We start from the raw sequence: 19,385 nt of genomic DNA, 5'->3' as shown, positions 1-19,385 counted from the left end.
TATGTAAACGAACAGTAATATATCTGTAACAAAAAATCAAATTTGTGGAAATTGTAAATCCTTATTCTTATATTTCAAATTCAGATAAAAATTAGAATTTAATTCTTTTTTATTATTTTGCGGTTACAGCTGTTATCTGGATTTACCTTCACCAGCAACACTCAAACTAAAACACATGAAAACAATCTTGTACCTGTATTTAAAAACTACATGCAACTTTGTTTTACAATGATAACATTTGAAACGAAATAAAAAATTCTATGGTCTTGGAATCTTTTTAAAATATCGGTTAACAGGATAAAACGCGTTCGTGCAATCAAATTTGATGTAAGAGGTCAATACACATATAACTGTTTAGTTGACTTACTTCAATGGGCTTTGTCTTATGCCGATATAGGGTAAATTCACCTTCATCATGGAAACCATACCATCTAAAAAAGAAAAACATGGACTTGCTGTGAAAAAAGTGTATACATGAATCTGTATATTAGTCTAGTTTTAAATCTAATTATTCTTATTTATTAAATACGTTGAATGTATAATTTATACTTGACTTATTCATTTATTGTAAAAATTAAAGAAACTAACTGGAAATACTGAAAATTAAAAAAAAACCAAAAAAAACATTAATCCCTTAAGATATACTATTGATTAATGACTTGTGAACAGTGGTATACTAATGTTGCTTTTCTTTATACTTACTGCCAATCAAATGTAGAAAACCACGGATCTGATCCAGTAAAACAGGACCCATACCACATCCAATAATCATCTGTTACATTCTCATTTACTACACTAATCTGTGGCAATAAACAGCAAGATATTGTACATTCATTGCAAAGAGAGCGTAAAAAAAATGGTAAGGTGGTAAAATTTGTTTTTATCTTGGTATTTCATTTTTTTAAATACAGTGATCAAATGCAACATGTATCAATTTATCGATTTAAAAACAAAGTTATATTTATCATTTAATATTAAAATCATGCATTATTTTTAATAATGAACCATGAGATGAATTATTTAAACAGAAATGCAGTAACATGCATGAAAGACTTTTTGCGTTTCCTTGATACACATGACGTGGCTCAGTACTTATACATCCTGTCATATGCATTATGTCATTGTGCTATTGTATATTTTTGTATTCTTGTCTTTCATTTTGCTTTTTCTTTATGCTTTTTTTGCTTCTCTTTACATATTTGTTTCTTCTTATAGTGATACAGATTATAACACAATTTGAATGTTGTACCCCTATTTTTGACATTTTAACCTAGTATGTCTGTTTGTTTTGTTCACACATCGTTGTCAATATAGGGTAATTAGATGTGTCTGCCGTACAAGTAGGAGGTTAAGCTAGATATAAAACAAGGTTTAATCCACCATTTTCTTCATAAGGAAGTGCCAGTACCAAGTAAGGAATATGATAGTTGTTATTAATTCGTTTGATGTGTTTGAGCTTTTGATTTTGTTATTTGATTAGGGACTTACCGTTCAGTATTTTTATGATTTTACTTTTTACAGATGTGTTAACGTTATGGATGTACTCACGCTTATCTCTGGTAGAAGATAATTAGTCCAGACTGAGTCATATGATGCACTGCTTACACGAAGTAACAGTTTTGCCTGGTATTCTTGATCTTGGGCACTATTGGCTGGTAAACTAACACTTAACTTTTGCCATTCTGTATTCGTCTTCCAACCGTCTAACACCAACCCACATAATGAAGGTTTTGTAAGGTCTGTAACTGATGAATTACAGTAAACTGGAGCCCCGGATGTAAATTGTTCATTAAAATCAACCATTTCTATTGTAACATCACATGCATTGCTACTTCCACCAATACAAGCCACTGGAACTGTTGACCAGACATTAATTTCTGCTGACTGTCCACTAGATATTGACATACTTTTGGGCCACACCTTTACGTACAAAAAGAGAAATCAGAAAGGATCAAGAATTAAAATGATGAATAGGCAGATATATAAAGTGATTGCAAAGAGACAAGAGCTTTCAGCACAACTAACCCAAACCAGGCAACGTGTGATCAACTTAATAACGTAAAGATGATAACCGTCATCTACTTTATTTGGTCTTTTTAACTTTTTTTGGATTCGAGCGTCACTGATGAGCCTTTTGTTGACGAAAAGCGCGTCTGGCATAAATATAGAATTGTATCCCGGTATCTGTGATGGGTTTATCTAAAGACAACTTAATTTGCTCCAAATTCAATGATAAACCAGTATGTTTATCTATTTTGGGATACATATTGTCTTGTATTCTGTTTACGTTCATTTGTGTGCAAGAACTTACATAACGTTTCGAATATTGTTTCCATACCAAGCGTTGTTTATTTTATTTTACATTTTTGTTTTTATCAGATTGTCAATTTTTCAATCACTTCTGGATTTGCAAATTATTTTAGTTTCAATCATCACTGAAGAGACATTAATTGTCAGAATGCGCATCTGATGCGGTAAAATTGGAACCGTTAATTGTATTGATAATCAATGGTAATAAAATTAACGGTACCAATTTTGTTGCACCAGATGCGCATTTCGACAATACATGTCTCTTCAGTGATGCTCGTGGCCAAAATATTTGAAATCCAAAGCTTATATAAAAGATGAAGAGCTATAATCCAAAAGGTCCAAAAAGTATAGCCAAATCCGTGAAAGGAATCAGAGCTTTGCATGAGGGAGATACATTCCTTAATTTATAATAATTTCCATCATTTTGTAACAGCAAATTTTAATAACACAAAAAATCCGTATTTTCATGCCAGTACCGAAGTACTGGCTACTGGGCTGGTGATACCCTCGGGGACTAATAGTCCACCAGCAGAGGCATCGACCCAGTGGTAGTAATAAAATTAACGGTACCAATTTTGTTGCACCAGATGCGAATTTCGACAATACATGTCTCTTCAGTGATGCTCGTGGCCAAAATATTTGAAATCCAAAGCTTATATAAAAGATGAAGAGCTATAATCCAAAAGGTCCAAAAAGTATAGCCAAATCCGTGAAAGGAATCAGAGCTTTGCATGAGGGAGATACATGCCTTAATTTATAATAATTTCCATCATTTTGTAACAGCAAATTTTATGTTTGTGGTTATTGAAATCCTTTTTTTTTTAAATATTCAAATACATGTGTAACCAATAACTTACATCCATTCCAGCGAAGAATACGTCGCTTTCCACATAAGAAGCACCAGTATCGGATGAATGTACCCGACCACCACATTTTACCTACAAATATAAAGAACATTTATATTGTAGCGAAAAAGAAACGAACATTTGCCTATGTAGTATTTGCAATAAAACCCAAACATTAAAAGAAAATCCGGTCAGAGAAACGATTGATATGCTTTTTTCACAACTGCATCAAATGATCAAAAGAAGGAACACCGACCTCTGGCATACGTAATACGATTTATAATTTCCCATTGTGTTGTGTTATATATGAAACTTCTGATTTATCTGAATATTTCACAATGATGTGCATGTCTACAAAAATATTGCTTTTTCATTACCGGGTAAGTAAAGGAGAAGTTGCATACCATGATGCGATTAATGTGGGATAATTGTAACGTGTGAAGTAAAAACATATACTGTATTTCAATTTTTATTTTTTTTTATTGTATTATTAAAATATGACATCTGTAAAAGATGTAAAGTCTTTTTGATTTGTTCCATACAAATTGTCTAATCTTACATTGAATCCTATCTTCTTTAGTCTACTGCTCCAATCACTACTTTTCAATCTCCCTGTCGTGTAGAGATCTGCTTTTTTTATATCAGATTTTACAATAACTTCATCGTCGTCAATCATCCATTTTACATCATAGGAATAGTCATCCAAAAAAGATGTGTCATCCGTTTTCTCCCAATATTTACATTTGAACATCAACTGTCGGTCTTCAGAATTAGTATCATGTGATGGCACCTCTGCCTCGACATAGAGTCCTATATAACTATTAAGATCTATCTTTTCTCCTGCTAAAATAAAATAATGAAGTTGCTTTTGCTTTATGATTAGTTTGAATAGTTCAGAATTATAATTGATTTTAGTTCCATTCCTAAAATTGATTAACGTAAGTACTACATTTATATAATCAAATGTGTAACGATTCATTTATAGGACGCAAACGTTTTTGTTGCAATATATGTAATCCTTTATATGATCACGTGTTGTGATTATGTTGGAAAGTTGTTTAAGATAAAAAAAGCGGCAAAATATTCCGAAATATATTCCAACTGGAAAACTAACTGACAAATTAACACCGAAAGAAAAACAGCAGTAAACAAACACAACATAAAAGTATTCAATGCATGTATAGCATATTTAGAATTATAGTAGAAGTGTATAGGAGTTGCTTAACGATTTGAAAATTGATATCAACAAATGCCTTTGGAAAAATACAATTAAATCATAATTGCAACCTTTCTTCTGAAACCGCATCGATTTGACATTATTTGGTTTCAGAAATATGTACAGTCAAGATAAAATAATTCGAACCTACCATTAAAAGATGGAGTCGTTGATCCTTTTTCACCGGATGCCTTGCCCTCTAAAACAAATAATAATTACAGCGTAAAATAATTAAAAAAGAAAATGGCATTAGATAAAAATGAATACTAAGGTATGGTTAGAATTTTCAGTGAGGATTTTTTCGTAACCATTGTTTTGTTGTTTTCAAGTTTTAAATTTAACGTAATATAAGTTGTCTCTAACATGTATATACTTTTATAGTGTACGTGTTTATTTGAGGTTTTTCGCATATGATTTTATTTCATAATTTCATTTATCTATGTATTCATTTTATTATTAAAGAATTATAAGCAAATGTGTCCAATGTGTACGTGACAATTATGACATATGTCAATTTCTGTCCATTCGTTGAGTTACCTATGGCAAAATACGAGTTAAGCAATGTTATTCTTGTTTAGTGTAAACTTGTTTCTCGTTTTTCGTTTTTATAAAGATTAGACCGTTGGTTTTCCCGTTTATCTTTATATCTTGCTGTTTGTTGTTAGCCAAAGATCTGTGTTGAAGGCCGTACCATGACCTATAAGGATTTACTTTTATAAATTGTTACTTGGGTGGAGAGTTGTCTCATTGGCACTCATACCACATCTTCCTATATCTAAATAGTTATTTATATTTTTCCTATACCATGCTTACCTTTACAATACCTGGCACAAGTATCTAGTGGTTTCAAATAAGCTACAATGTGTCCACTACAATATTTAACTGTAACATTCCAACTTTTTATACAACTTGAGGTAGTTCCAACCATACATGCTTTCATTATTGTCATTTCACCGTCAAATGATTTAGGATAATTTCCTGTTGATGTAAATATAAAATTCTCGTACATGAAACAGAAAAAAATTTGAAAATAAAACAGCCAACTGAATTATATACCATTTGAATGCCGCTAACATCTTTTAAAAGTCTTTTAGTTGTTTAGGGATGTTTTGTGCGTCTTTTTATGCATCTATTGACATTTTCCTTACAGTATTTTTCATCCTGATTTTTTCTGAAACAAATACTTCGATTATTTCAATACTGTATTGACCGGAAAACGAAAGCTTTTTTAAGTTAAAATATTGATATCTATTTCGTTTAGATTCGTCTCTGAAATGACTCGCACTTATCATGAATTGTAACGTTGTTAAATTAAAGATGCTGTTATTTTGTCATAGCCTTTGAAAGAAAAAATCGTAATAATCAATGTATAAAAAATCTAGAGATAGTCGTTACTTGACACCTTTTTAATGGTTTTTATCTAAAAACAGAAAACCAGTTCACGAGTCTTCGTTTAATCTTTTTTTGTATAGTTGTAGCAATATTAATTTATAATCCTTTCAAAAGCTTGTTTTTTTATGAAACAGAGTAACGAACATCATTAGGTTAAAGTCTTGATTAAAACTATTATAACTACTGAATTTGCTGAGATTTTGTACTAAATGTTCTAAATTTCACCTTGTAGCCATATTGGCGATGAAGAGCTACATTGGCCAGGTAGAGGTGATTGTGTCGGTATCTTCTCAAATCCTTCATATTGATACCATCCTTCTGTAATATTATCACAGCTCTCCATACTACTATCTTCTAATGTACTGTTGATTGTTCTATCATCGGTACTTTCTATCATATTAACGTACATTGAATCGCAGGAACCATTGAATGAAGAGGAAGTTGTATTCATCCAGTTTGAGTTATGCCCTTGTGTGGTGGAGGGGTACATGTCAGAATTATTCCTTGTATCTGAACAAAAACAAATGAAAATGTTATCATTATGCGTACCAGTTATATATGGTCATGCTTATTTTGCTGTTAATTGTTATATCAGTTGCGATTGCATGCTAAAAGGTATCCTTGATTCTAATTACTATTCTATATTCAGTTGGGGTTTTTTGTTCTTTTTTGTTGGCTACTGTGTTAAATGGAACATATATGAGTTATGGCAAAACAGTTGTACATATGTTTCCAAGCAACACTTATGGATGATCTAAAAAAGATATTCTTGTATGTAAATTATATTACAAATTGTTGAAATTGTTATAAGTAAAAATTGTTACATTGTAAACCTCAATAAAGATGTCGTTACAACAAAAACGCCTTTCTATAAGTTTATTGGTTTTATCAAACCATAATATAATTTCCTAAACTATTAAAAATCGCAAAGATGAAATAAGTTCAAAACAAAAGGGAGGTAAGCTCTAATATACAATCGGAAAAAGTTATTCGATGCAAGTTGTTAAAGTTGCATTTGTGTCTTAGTTGTGGTGATAAACATCACACTGTATGACTTGATTTTCAGTCAAAAATGTTTTGAATACTCACCCATGCAATATTTTGCACACATATGTAAGGATGGTAATTTTGCCACATTATAAAAGCCACAGTTCTTTACAGTTACGTTCCAACTGGTGCTGCAATTTGATGATAATCCAACTATGCATGCATTCATTGTAGACGTCATCCCGTCGTACCAAGGATATGTTCCTGATAAAAGAATAGTTATAAAAAAATAGTTATAAAATCAATCTTTTTCGATGGTTAATCATTTGGAAATCAATCTTAAAGAGTAATAATGCATAACAGTACTAAATATGGGAATTCCATTCGCAAGAGTAGTTGATAGGCAAACGTGTTGTTTGTAAAAAGTTGTTCCCCGAATATATCACCAGCTAACCATTCATGTGTTGTCGTGTGATATCATTGATATGTTCATTTGTTGTTAATTTAGTGTTTTTAAATGTTAAAAAAAAACAAAAAAACACGAAATTGTTTCTCTTATCCTCAGCAGATATGATTTCAATTTTTGACACAACGTATTGGAATTATTGGATTTGTATTCTCTTCATATTTCTGTTATATTTTGATTTCTAACTGTAATGATTTTAGAGACACTAAAGCGTCTTATGTTTAGATAGTGCGTTTTTTGTACCAAAATTTAAGACTGTTAGCATTGCTGCGTCCTTGTTTCAATTATTCTGATCACCAACCGTGCAATTGGCAGAAAAAATCAGTTTATTAAAAGCTGCATTAAAAACGACTAAAATGTACGTAGCAAAACAACAAGGACAGCATTTGTAAGTTTTGACAGACCACAAAAAAAGATGGGTAGATCATCTTGGTATTACACAATCTCTCTTTTCGTCCATTATAAAATCAACAGCAGAAATGAAGGATAAAAGGATAAAACCTCAATTTTACATTAATTTGGAAAACTTTCTTACTATTTAAACGTTAAAATACTGTAACTTTGATATAAAATGTGTTATACAAAAACATTATTATCTGAATTATTACCTTCAAACCATATAGGAGATGATGATCCACACTGCCCAGGTTTTGGAGGATGTGTAGGTACATTCTCATGTCCCAAGTATCCGTACCATCCCAATGTAACATTGTCACAAATTTCTATTTCGCCACTCTTTAGTGTATAATCTACTGCTCTGTCATAATCATTTGGTATGACACTATAGCTGTAACAAGGGTCATCCCAATATGACGGAGAAGACGGTCCGCTGTAGGAATTATTGAATGGTGGGGTTGTATGCATTCCAGAATACCATTGTGACGAGTTAGAATTCCAGCCGGAATTATTGAATGACGGAGATGTATGCAGCCCAGAATACCATTGTGACGAGTTAGAATTCCAGCCGGAATTATTGAATGACGGAGATGTATGCATCCCAGAATACCATTGTGAAGAATTGGAATTCCAGCCGGAATTATTGAATGGCGGAGTAGTATGCATTCCAGAATACCATTGTGACGTGTTAGAATTCCAACCGGAACTATTCTTTGATTCTGAATGAAGAATAGCATACATGATTATAGACTTATAATTATTTAGTCTTCAAAACGAACCCCAATAATCTATTTTTAGATATTTCTATCAACTATGCGTTGGGTTATGTCAATTGATAACATTATCATTGGGAAAAAAAAAGAATTGACCATATTGATCACCCAATCTTCCTGTGTGTTTTGTTCCATTATGAAAACACCTTCTGTACATTTAACGTGCTGTAGATCGTATCACTAGAACCTATAAAAATGGTGGTTTATACAGTGGATATCTCAACTAATTCAAAAATAATCAAACATTATAAAATGGTACTTGTTTCACATCTTACATTTGACTCAACTTATAGCTCCTGTTATAAGTCCTGACAAAAAATCCGGAATTGACACTAAATGAATAAAGAAATGATCGATAAATGATTCAGAAACTCTAACGGTGGAGTTTCTAACTATCTTAGAATGTTACACTATTCTCTAGGCGGATTATGTGTTATATACTCGTATGACGGGACAATCTGATAACAAATGTTTTAAATTCTTACCCATGCAATATTTTGCACACATATATAAGGGAGGTAATTTGGCCACATTGTAATAGCCACAGTTCTTCACAGTAACGTTCCAACTAGTGCTGCAATTTGATGATAATCCAACTGTGCACGCCTTCATTGTAGATATCATCCCGTTGTACCAAGGATATGTTCCTGATAATATAGATTTAAATTATAGTTATTAAATCAACCAATTTTCAATGATCAATAAATCATTTGGGACTTAATTTTACAGATTTTAAAATAATGCATAACAGTACTATATATGGGATTTGATATTCGCAAGAGTAGTTGAAAGGCAAATTTAGTGTTTGAAAAAATTTGTTCCCCGAATATATCATCATTTATTACTGAAGTGCCAACATGTAATATCATTGAAACGTTAATTTGTTGTTGATTTAGTGTTTTTAAATATAAAAAAAAAAATGGAACACGAAAATTTTCTCTTATTCTACTAGGCAAATATGATTTTTTAATATTTTTGCACAACATATTGAAATTTCGGATTCAATTCTCTTCATATTCGTGCTTAATTTAGAATTCCAACTGTAATGATTTCATAGACATTTACGAGTCTAATGTTTCGAAAATACGTTTTTGAACCAAAATTGTAAGCCTGTAAGCATTGATGGGTCCTTGTTTCAAATATTTCTGATCATCAATCGTGGAAGAAAATTTCAGTTTTTTTAAAATGGCAATATAACTCAACAAATGAAATGAAGGATAAAACCTCAATTTTACACAAGTTAAAACACTTTCCAACTTGTTAAACATTGAAATACTACAACTTTGATAAAAAGTGTGTTCTACAATAATATGATTATCTGAATTATTACCTTCAAACCATATAGGAGATGATGATCCACACTGCCCAGGTTTTGGAGGTTTTGTGGGTACATTCTCATATCCCATGTATCCATACCATCCCAGTGTTATATTATCACAGTATTCTGTTTCGCCGTCCATCAAGATGTAATCTACTGCTCTGTCGTAATCATTTGCTATGATACTATAACTGTAACACGGGTCATTCCAGTATGACGGAGATGTATGCATCCCAGAATACCATTGTGACGAGTTAGAATTCCAACCGGAATTATTGAATGACGGAGATGTATGCATCCCAGAATACCATTGTGAAGAATTGGAATTCCAGCCGGAATTATTGAATGGCGGAGTAGTATGCATCCCAGAATACCATTGTGACGTGTTAGAATTCCAACCGGAACTATTCTTTGATTCTGAATGAATAATAGCATAAATGATTATAGACTTATAATTATTTAGTCTTCAAAACGAACCCCAATAATCTATTTTTAGATATTTCTATCAACTATGCGTTGGGTTATGTCAATTGATATCATTATCATTGGGAAAAAATAGAATTGACCATATTGATCATCCAATCTTCCTGTGTGTTTTGTTCCATTATGAAAACACCTTCTTTACATTTAACGTGCTGTAGATCGTATCACTAGAACCTATAAAATATGGTGGTTTATACAGTGGATATCTCAACTAATTCAAAAATAATCAAACATTATAAAATGGTACTTGTTTCACATCTTACATTTGACTCAACTTATAGATCCTGTTATAAGTCCTGACAAAAAATCCGGAATTGACTTTAAATGAATAAAGAAATGATCGATAAATGATTAAGAAACTCTAACGGTGGAGTTTCTAACTATCTTAGAATGTTACACTATTCTCTAGGCGGATTATGTGTTATATACTCGTATGACGGGACAATCAGATAACAAATGTTTTAAATTCTTACCCATGCAATATTTTGCACACATATATAAGGGAGGTAATTTGGCCACATTGTAATAGCCACAGTTCTTCACAGTAACGTTCCAACTAGTGCTGCAATTTGATGATAATCCAACTGTGCACGCCTTCATTGTAGATATCATCCCGTTGTACCAAGGATATGTTCCTAATAAAATAGATTTAAATTATAGTTATTAAATCAACCAATTTTCAATGATCAATAAATCATTTGGGACTTAATTTTACAGATTTTAAAATAATGCATAACAGTACTATATATGGGATTTGATATTCGCAAGAGTAGTTGATAGGCAAATTTAGTGTTTGTAAAAATTTGTTCCCCGAATATATCATCATTTATTACTGAAGTGCCAACATGTAATATCATTGAAACGTTATTTGTTGTTGATTTAGTGTTTTTAAATATAAAAAAAAAATGGAACACGAAAATTTTCTCTTATTCTACTAGGCAAATATGATTTTTTAATATTTTTGCACAACATATTGAAATTTCGGATTCAATTCTCTTCATATTCGTGCTTAAGGGCATATCCAACAGTTTCAGGGGAGGTAATAACAAACGTAACCGTCGTGTATTGTTTCCCGTAATTTCACGGTATTTCAACGACGTCACCATGGCCGTCTGGAAAGGGCGGTTTCTTTCCTCAAAGGAAAGGGTACGGCGGGAATCGGCAAAAAACTCATACAGTATATTAACAGAACTAGAACTCAAAACATAAATCTTAAAAGATATCTTTGTCCTCTTGGTCTATTATAAAAATACTGCAATTATCTGGATCATTACTAGACCATACTCACTTAAGTTTCCGTTTTATTAAAATTATCTTCAATACAGTAGAAAACAACGAGAACAAATGCGTAATGATGTATTATTGCATTAGAATGCAACACAAATTGTAATTAGTTCTTTACCAAACTTTTCCGAGATTTTGTCATTCAGGATAGAAAACTCAAAGTTTGGTTTTACTTGAGAAAGATCAAATAAAAATTGGTTTCGTGAGAAAAATAATACTGCGTAAACTAACATTTATCATGCATCTAGCTTTGCGTTGAAGTGCTAATATATACAGTAGCTCTTTAAATGAATACGACCTTTAACCGGTAAACAATGTAAAACAAAAGATGACACAGTAATAAAAAATATTGAAATAGGAAAACATTATAATATATACACTGAAAAGAAGAAAATATCTGAAGATGTTGGTGTTTACTTACGTATGAGGAAACAAATATAATTTTTAAAAAAACATTGGTGTAGGTCTTGACGTTGGTCTTGACGTAGGTCTTGACTAATTAGAGAAATACCATAATTCAAAGGGGGGGGGCTAATAGCTCAACTCAAGATTTTGATAATTATTCAACTTAATCTATTTTATCTAGTACGGCATACGTTTTACCTGGTACCTTTGATAACTATTTACACCACTGGGTCGATGCCACTGCTGGTGGACGTTTCGTCCCCGAGGGTATCACCAGCCCAGTAGTCAACACTTCGGTGTTGAAATGAATATCAATAATGTGGTCATTTTTATAAATTTCCTGTTTCCCAAACTTTAAATTTTTGAAAAAACTAAGGATTTTCTTATTCCAGGCATAGATTACCTTAGCCGTATTTGGCACAACTTTTTGGAATTTTGGATCCTCAATGCTCTTCAACTTTGTACTTGTTTGGCTTTATAAATATTTTGATATGAGCGTCACTGATGAGTCTTATGTAGACGAAACGCGCGTCTGGCGTACAAAATTATAATCCTGGTACCTTTGATAACTATTTACACCACTGGGTCGATGCCACTGCTGGTGGACGTTTCGTCCCCGAGGGTATCACCAGCCCAGTAGTCAACACTTCGGTGTTGACATGAATATCAATAATGTGGTCATTTTTATAAATTTCCTGTTTCCCAAACTTTAAATTTTTGAAAAAACTAAGGATTTTCTTATTCCAGGCATAGATTACCTTAGCCGTATTTGGCACAATTTTTTGGAATTTTGGATCCTCAATGCTCTTCAACTTTGTACTTGTTTGGCTTTATAAATATTTTGATATGAGCGTCACTGATGAGTCTTATGTAGACGAAACGCGCGTCTGGCGTACAAAATTATAATCCTGGTACCTTTGATAACTAATTACCGCTAGCAAACTCTTTATATCTTGATAATGTATCCATCATTTACTTTAGATCCACCTTCACCTCGTCGTAAATATGCGTGATATATTTGCCGCTGGAGCACGGGAGCAATCAATTCATCAGTTTCATATAGTGATGCATAATCATTAGTTCTCAACTGATAATTGTCTCAAACAGTTTTCCAGTTTTGGTATTTTATTTTTATTTTATATTTTATTTCTCAACGAATATTTTTAGAATTTCTTTCCGCATCTTTCTCTTTGAATTCATTTGTTTGAATAATCAATAATAATCTGTTTGAATAATCAATAATAATATATATTAAGTCTACATCATTGGTTACATTGTATGCAGCTAAACTATGTAGAGGGCAGTAGAACAGAAAACAATCTCCATTGTGTTTATATGCAATAACTCATATATTGAAGCGTAAAACCACGGCAGTCAGGCTCGTTTAGGTGGAAAAATTACTGTGTCAATTTCATATACTTATTATATTGTAAATATGTCATAAAAGAAAAAAAACACGAAAAAAATGGCCACAATTTATAATAACATTCAACTCTTTTCGGCCGTTTCGTTTATTCTCAAGTTAATGTCTTACTAATCTGTTTTGTAAATCAAAGTTTTTTTTTCATCTTCAACTGCAAAAGGCGCAACATATGTTTTAAAATTAGCCATGCGACTTATTTGAAGATTCATGTGACCTTTGTTGTTGTTTAGAGATTTTATTCGAAGTTCGTATATCCCTTAAACCATGTATTTAGATGGTATTTTAACGTATAGATAGTGCGAAACTTTCCCTACTCTATACATTGGATATACGACATTTTTTATTTCAACTAAATGAGGCTGCAAATTTATACATCCGAGCAGCTAAACGGCTGCACCCAACTTTAGCAAATATATACACGTAGCTGTCGGACGGGAGCAGTCCAGAGATATGAATATTTCTATACCCAATTAGTCCTTTTTTATGAAAAAGATTTTAAAGGTATACATTGATACGACAGCAACCCAACGACACATATAATTCAAAACACTAAGAGTCAACATACAGATTTTTGTTATAGCTAGAAGCCTGTAAAGAAAAAAAACCAAAACTGAAACATGAATATATAGTACAGAGTCGGTGAGATTTTAGACAAGGGTTTGGTTGCAAAATTTCACGTGCTCTTTATTGATTTCGATATGTGAAATTATAGACAGTGTAATATAAATCAGTGTAAGAAAACAATTCTTTGTAAAGTAACGGTAAAATAAAAAATGATTATGGATGACGGACGTCAAGTGGCATATTAAATGAATAATCAAAACAAAAACATCAAATGTAAATATAATATGAAAATTAACCCTGCTTTGTACTATAGACCGATACACAGAAACGGATTTCTAACGTGTACATTTAATACGTTTGTTTTAAAAGAGGGATGAAATATACCAGAGCCGGGGACTATTTTAATAGTTTGTAATTCCATGGTTTGCATGTTTCACACCCGGGTTTCACAATTTTGACGAACACAATAGTAAAGCTAACTGAATAATTATCTCGTACAGATACTGGTTCATTATAAATAAGAAGATGCGATATGAGTGCTATCGAGACAACTATCCAACAAAGTCACTGTGTAAAAATACATTTGTCTTCCACACCGTCGCACTGCCTTTGAAAAATAAGCGGGGAAATATAACGTTACGTCCCGAAACGTCTTAATTTTTGTCGCAATTTGTGAGGCTTACGGAAGGGATTGAGTAAACAATATTATATTACTCGATTTTTCTCAAAAACGAGTATGGTGACAAATATTTTTCAAAACATTATGACGTTCCATTTTTTTCAACGAATAACATATCTTACTTTGGTCAAATCGACACCGTTAGAAATATTTTACAAAATCTTAAATGAGCATTTCAAATGTTCATTTCTTGTCGTTTTGGGGGGTAACCATAACGTTTTTGGCTTTATTTGAGTAAGAACTAATTCTTTAAATGGTAAAGTTAGATTTTTCTAACCATCTTCAACTATTTTGCTTCAATTTGAGCCCCATTATACAAGTATATGTTGATTAAAAAATCATATTTATTTTTTTTAAATAAAAAACGTTTGTTTCTTCAAAATTGCAAAAATGTTCAATTTTCAGCAGTATTTTTTGCGAAAATGAAATCGACGACAAATATTTTTTTTGGCAAAATTTGATTCTCTGTCAATTGAAGAATGAAATATCTTTAAGGGAAAAAATTCTCACCGTCAAAAATAAACTGTTGGATATGCCCTTTATTTAGAATTCCAACTGTAATGATTTCATAGACATTTATGAGTCTAATGTTTCGAAAATACGTTTTTGAACCAAAATTGTAAGCCTGTAAGCATTGCTGCGTCCTTGTTTCAAATATTTCTGATCACCAATCGTGGAAGAAAATTTCAGTTTTTTAAAATGGCAATATAACTCAACAAATGAAGTGAAGGATAAAACCTCAATTTTTCACAAGTTAAAACACTTTCCAACTTGTTAAACATGGAAATACTACAACTTTGATATAAAGTGTGTTCTACAATAATATGATTATCTGAATTATTACCTTCAAACCATATAGGAGATGATGATCCACACTGCCCAAGTTTTGGAGGTTTTGTGGGTACATTCTCATATCCCATGTATCCATACCATCCCAATGTTATATTATCACAGTATTCTGTTTCGCCGTCCATCAAGATGTAATCTACTGCTCTGTCGTAATCATTTGCTATGATACTATAACTGTAACACGGGTCATTCCAGTATGACGGAGATGTATGCATCCCAGAATACCATTGTGACGAGTTAGAATTCCAGCCGGAATTATTGAATGACGGAGTTGTATGCATCCCAGAATACCATTGTGAAGAATTGGAATTCCAGCCGGAATTATTGAATGGCGGAGTAGTATGCATCCCAGAATACCATTGTGACGTGTTAGAATTCCAACCGGAACTATTCTTTGATTCTGAATGAATAATAGCATAAATGATTTTAGACTTTTGAAATTTTGTCACAGTGCAGTAAACATGGCGTTCTCACTTGCACAAAGTATTGAAAAGGAATTATTGCATGTGTTTCATTAATATTCTGCTTTGGACATGACTCTAACAATGGCAAATATAATGGTAGCATACCGAATACCAGGATGTGCAATGGCGTAGCTGCTTGAAAACTGCTCCGCAAAAAAGTGTGTATCTAACCTGTTATGATCGGAATTCTTCCGGAAAAAAAGGTACAATATATTCATTTGAATTTGAAGAAGCTTTCGGCGAGAAATATTTATCTTAAACTGTGCCTATTTAATGATTTTATTTTGAAACGATATTGCTGTTCAAAATGATTTGAAGCTTTTTAAACGAGTAACGTCATAATAACAACCCTGATTATTCCGTAACGTTTTCCTATTGTGTGTGTTACGTTTTACAATTGTTTAAGAAAATGGCGTCTAGCAACAAAAACAATAAAAGTCAAATATGACAAAAATTCAAAGCACAGATAATAACAAAACTGTTCAACATCAAAATATATCAAGAGACTACACTTTAAATAAATCAAAAGCCTTAATCAAGAAACTAGATGCAACAAGATCAGAACATTTAAGTTTTAAATTGACCGGTGGTGGCCTTAGGCTGTTTTTTTAGCACGTCTAGTTTTGAAGTGTTTAAACGTGCATGCACATACTATTATGAACATCTGAATACAAATGGAAGAGATAACAGAGAAATCACATTTATTCCAATCAGCGACAAGAATAATAAAAATGCCGTTGAAGAACAAATTAAAGTTTCCGAAAAAGGTTTTGATTCGTTGGGAAGATCTATCAAGCGTAAATCTTATTGTATTAATATATATTTCACGACATCTTCTGTACTTATTAATGGAAAAGGACTGAACATATTTTGTGAAACAGATCTTCTGGTCATTGTAGTTAAAATGAAGGAATGTCAAATAAACGGGAAAGATGTAAATTTAAATGAGCTAAACAAAATTTTCGAAGAGGTGATTTTAATGGAGAAACAAGGAAAAGAAGATTGCAATAACAACTCTGTTATAGATGTAAATAAAACAGAACATTTAAACCCCGGTACCATTCAAATATCAAATCCTTATAACAACACAATAAAATCAATAAAAGAGGAAATATCGTCCAATACAAATCGGGAACTGTCAACTTCGTCAGGAGCTATACCTATAATAGATATTCCAGATGATATACAAGCACAAGTGAAAGATATAAATCCGACTAATTCAGAGGATGAAAGTACATGTTTAGATGGAACTGGTAACACATTACCACAGTTGAATATTCGAGACTTCGTTACAATACTAGACAAACTAACTACTGTTGTTACAAATTTGAAAGACAAAGTTGACGAATTGGAAATATCTATACAAGCAAATAATTTGTCAAATGCGAGTAGCATTCAAATTTTAAATGACCGCATGACAGCTTTAGCAAAGGTGCGCATGCAACATGACCACAAATCAATCAATAAGATGCAAGATATTGAAGCAGAAATTCAAAATGTTAATAAAAATTTGGAAAAAAAAGTTAACATGTTACAAGGAAAAACACAAAGCATCAGTGATAAAATAAAACTGTATGAAATGGAAAAAATTAAATTACAAAAAAGCTTTATGCCGGAGGAAAATCTCGGTAACCAATGTACCCCAATGTTAGATGAAGATCAAACAATTCCAAAAACAATATGTGAAACAATATTAAAAGAACATTCACATGAACTAGAACAGTCAATAAATGCTGATATAAATGAAGAAACACAAAATCCTGTGTATGATACCCAACCAAAACTGCCATTATCAGGAAGTAGGGTTTTAATTGCAGGAAGTTCAGTCCTAAAAGGAATTGACCCATCTAAATTAAAAGATTATATAGATGTCCATGTTCACAGAGGAGCAAATGTACTAGATTTATACGAGGACATAAGAAATATGGATCTGAGTTCATACAATACAATTATAATTCATGTAGGTGGCAATGATGCAAGTAGCAAAATGAATGTACAACAATTTGTGGACATTTTCCAAGAAATCATTAACTTTGTAAGATGTCAAAACTGTCGAGCAATTGTATCTGGAATATTGCCAAGGATACAATGTGATGTCACTGAGTATAACACAATCCTAAAACAAATGTGCCATTATAATGATGTCAAATTCATATCAAATTATGAATCTATTATCTACAAAGATGATCATATAGCTAAATCATTTTACACCACAGATCGCATTCATCTAAATAGATATGGAACAATAAAGATGTTGGCAAATGTTAATTAAGTAATTAAATTATTCAAGGGAAAACAAATACAGCATCATTTGAACCAACACAACAGAAATAGATATCAAAGTTCCAGTCACCAATATTACGCAAACAACTTCAGAAGGAGCCCTACAAAACCAAGATATCAATCTCGGAGCAACATGAATACAACAGACAGAAGAAATTTCTAAATTAGTAGATGAATGGTTGGCAAATATAGATAATGGAGAGATAAACGGAGTTATATTTTTAGATTTAAAGAAAGTTTTTGATCTGGTTAATCATATAATTTTATTGAAAAACTTGAATATTATAATGTTTCAAATTGTACACTAGACTGGTTTAAGTCATACTTGTTTGAACGAAGCCAACAAGTTAAGGTCAATAACGTCATGTCTAATACTAAATTCATAAAAACTGGGGTACCACAAGGTTCTATCCTGGGCCCTCTGTTATTTATGTTAAATATCAATGATTTACCACTTAATATAGAACATTCATTAATAGATTTATATGCAGATGATTCTACATTACATTGTAAAGGTAATATTTTACTTCAGTTAACTTCTAACCTTCAAAATGATAGTCATGTAATTGAAAACTGGTGTTCGCAAAATTGTATGAAATTAAATGCCAAAAAGTGTATATCAATGATTGTTGGTTCAAAACAAAGACTTTGTTCAACTGGAAACAGTTTAGATATCAATATTTCAAATGAACAAATAGAAAATGTAGATTGTGAAAAATTTCTTGGTTTATGTATTGACAAAAACCTAAATTGGAATCAGCAGATAGATAAAATGTCATGTACTATATCAAACAGAATCAATTTATTACAAAAGATAAGAAAATATTTACCTATGCATATACGTATTATCTATTTTAATGCTTATATTCTGCCATTATTTGATTATTGTTGCAATATATGGGGAAGCTGTTGTGAAAGTGGAATAAATAAACTTAATAAGTTATTGAAGAAATCTGCTAGGGTTATAGTAGAAGCTGACATAATGACATCATCCAGTTTATTGTTTAATAGTTTACGCTGGTTAAATGTGGAAAAACGCATTCAATATCAAAAGGCAATACTTGTATTTAAATCATTGAATGGTATGGTTCCTAACTATTTACAAGAAAATTTTCATTTTACTGATAATAAAAATTATAACTTACGTTCAGCTGATGAAAAACTATTAAATCTTCCAAAACCAAAAATAAATTTTTTAAAGAAAACATTTACATATTCAGGTTCTCAAATATGGAACAGTTTACCAAA

At 31.7% G+C, this 19,385-nt stretch overlaps 1 protein-coding gene across 2 annotated transcripts in view; it reads right to left on the bottom strand.

Moving 5' to 3' along the window:
* The window catches only part of LOC143048182 (uncharacterized), a 42,478-nt gene that overhangs the window by 13,102 nt on the left and 9,991 nt on the right, over positions 1-19,385 (bottom strand). The window contains exons 8-21 of one of the 2 annotated variants that reach the window (XM_076221705.1): positions 15,386-15,790; positions 10,660-10,821; positions 9,716-10,120; positions 8,871-9,032; positions 7,825-8,331; positions 6,853-7,014; positions 5,989-6,273; positions 5,185-5,349; positions 4,523-4,570; positions 3,715-3,998; positions 3,168-3,248; positions 1,549-1,920; positions 703-800; positions 368-431 (exon numbers count right to left, since the gene is read on the bottom strand). In XM_076221705.1, coding sequence (XP_076077820.1) covers positions 368-431; positions 703-800; positions 1,549-1,920; positions 3,168-3,248; positions 3,715-3,998; positions 4,523-4,570; positions 5,185-5,349; positions 5,989-6,273; positions 6,853-7,014; positions 7,825-8,331; positions 8,871-9,032; positions 9,716-10,120; positions 10,660-10,821; positions 15,386-15,790 — 3,200 coding nt within the window. The remainder of the gene's footprint in view (positions 1-367; positions 432-702; positions 801-1,548; positions 1,921-3,167; positions 3,249-3,714; positions 3,999-4,522; positions 4,571-5,184; positions 5,350-5,988; positions 6,274-6,852; positions 7,015-7,824; positions 8,332-8,870; positions 9,033-9,715; positions 10,121-10,659; positions 10,822-15,385; positions 15,791-19,385) is intronic. The other variant, XM_076221706.1, reaches the window with a different exon arrangement.

This window comes from Mytilus galloprovincialis, chromosome 10 (assembly GCF_965363235.1).
Source record: "Mytilus galloprovincialis chromosome 10, xbMytGall1.hap1.1, whole genome shotgun sequence".
NCBI lineage: Eukaryota > Metazoa > Mollusca > Bivalvia > Mytilida > Mytilidae > Mytilus > Mytilus galloprovincialis.
This window is presented reverse-complemented; position numbering and strand designations above follow the sequence as displayed.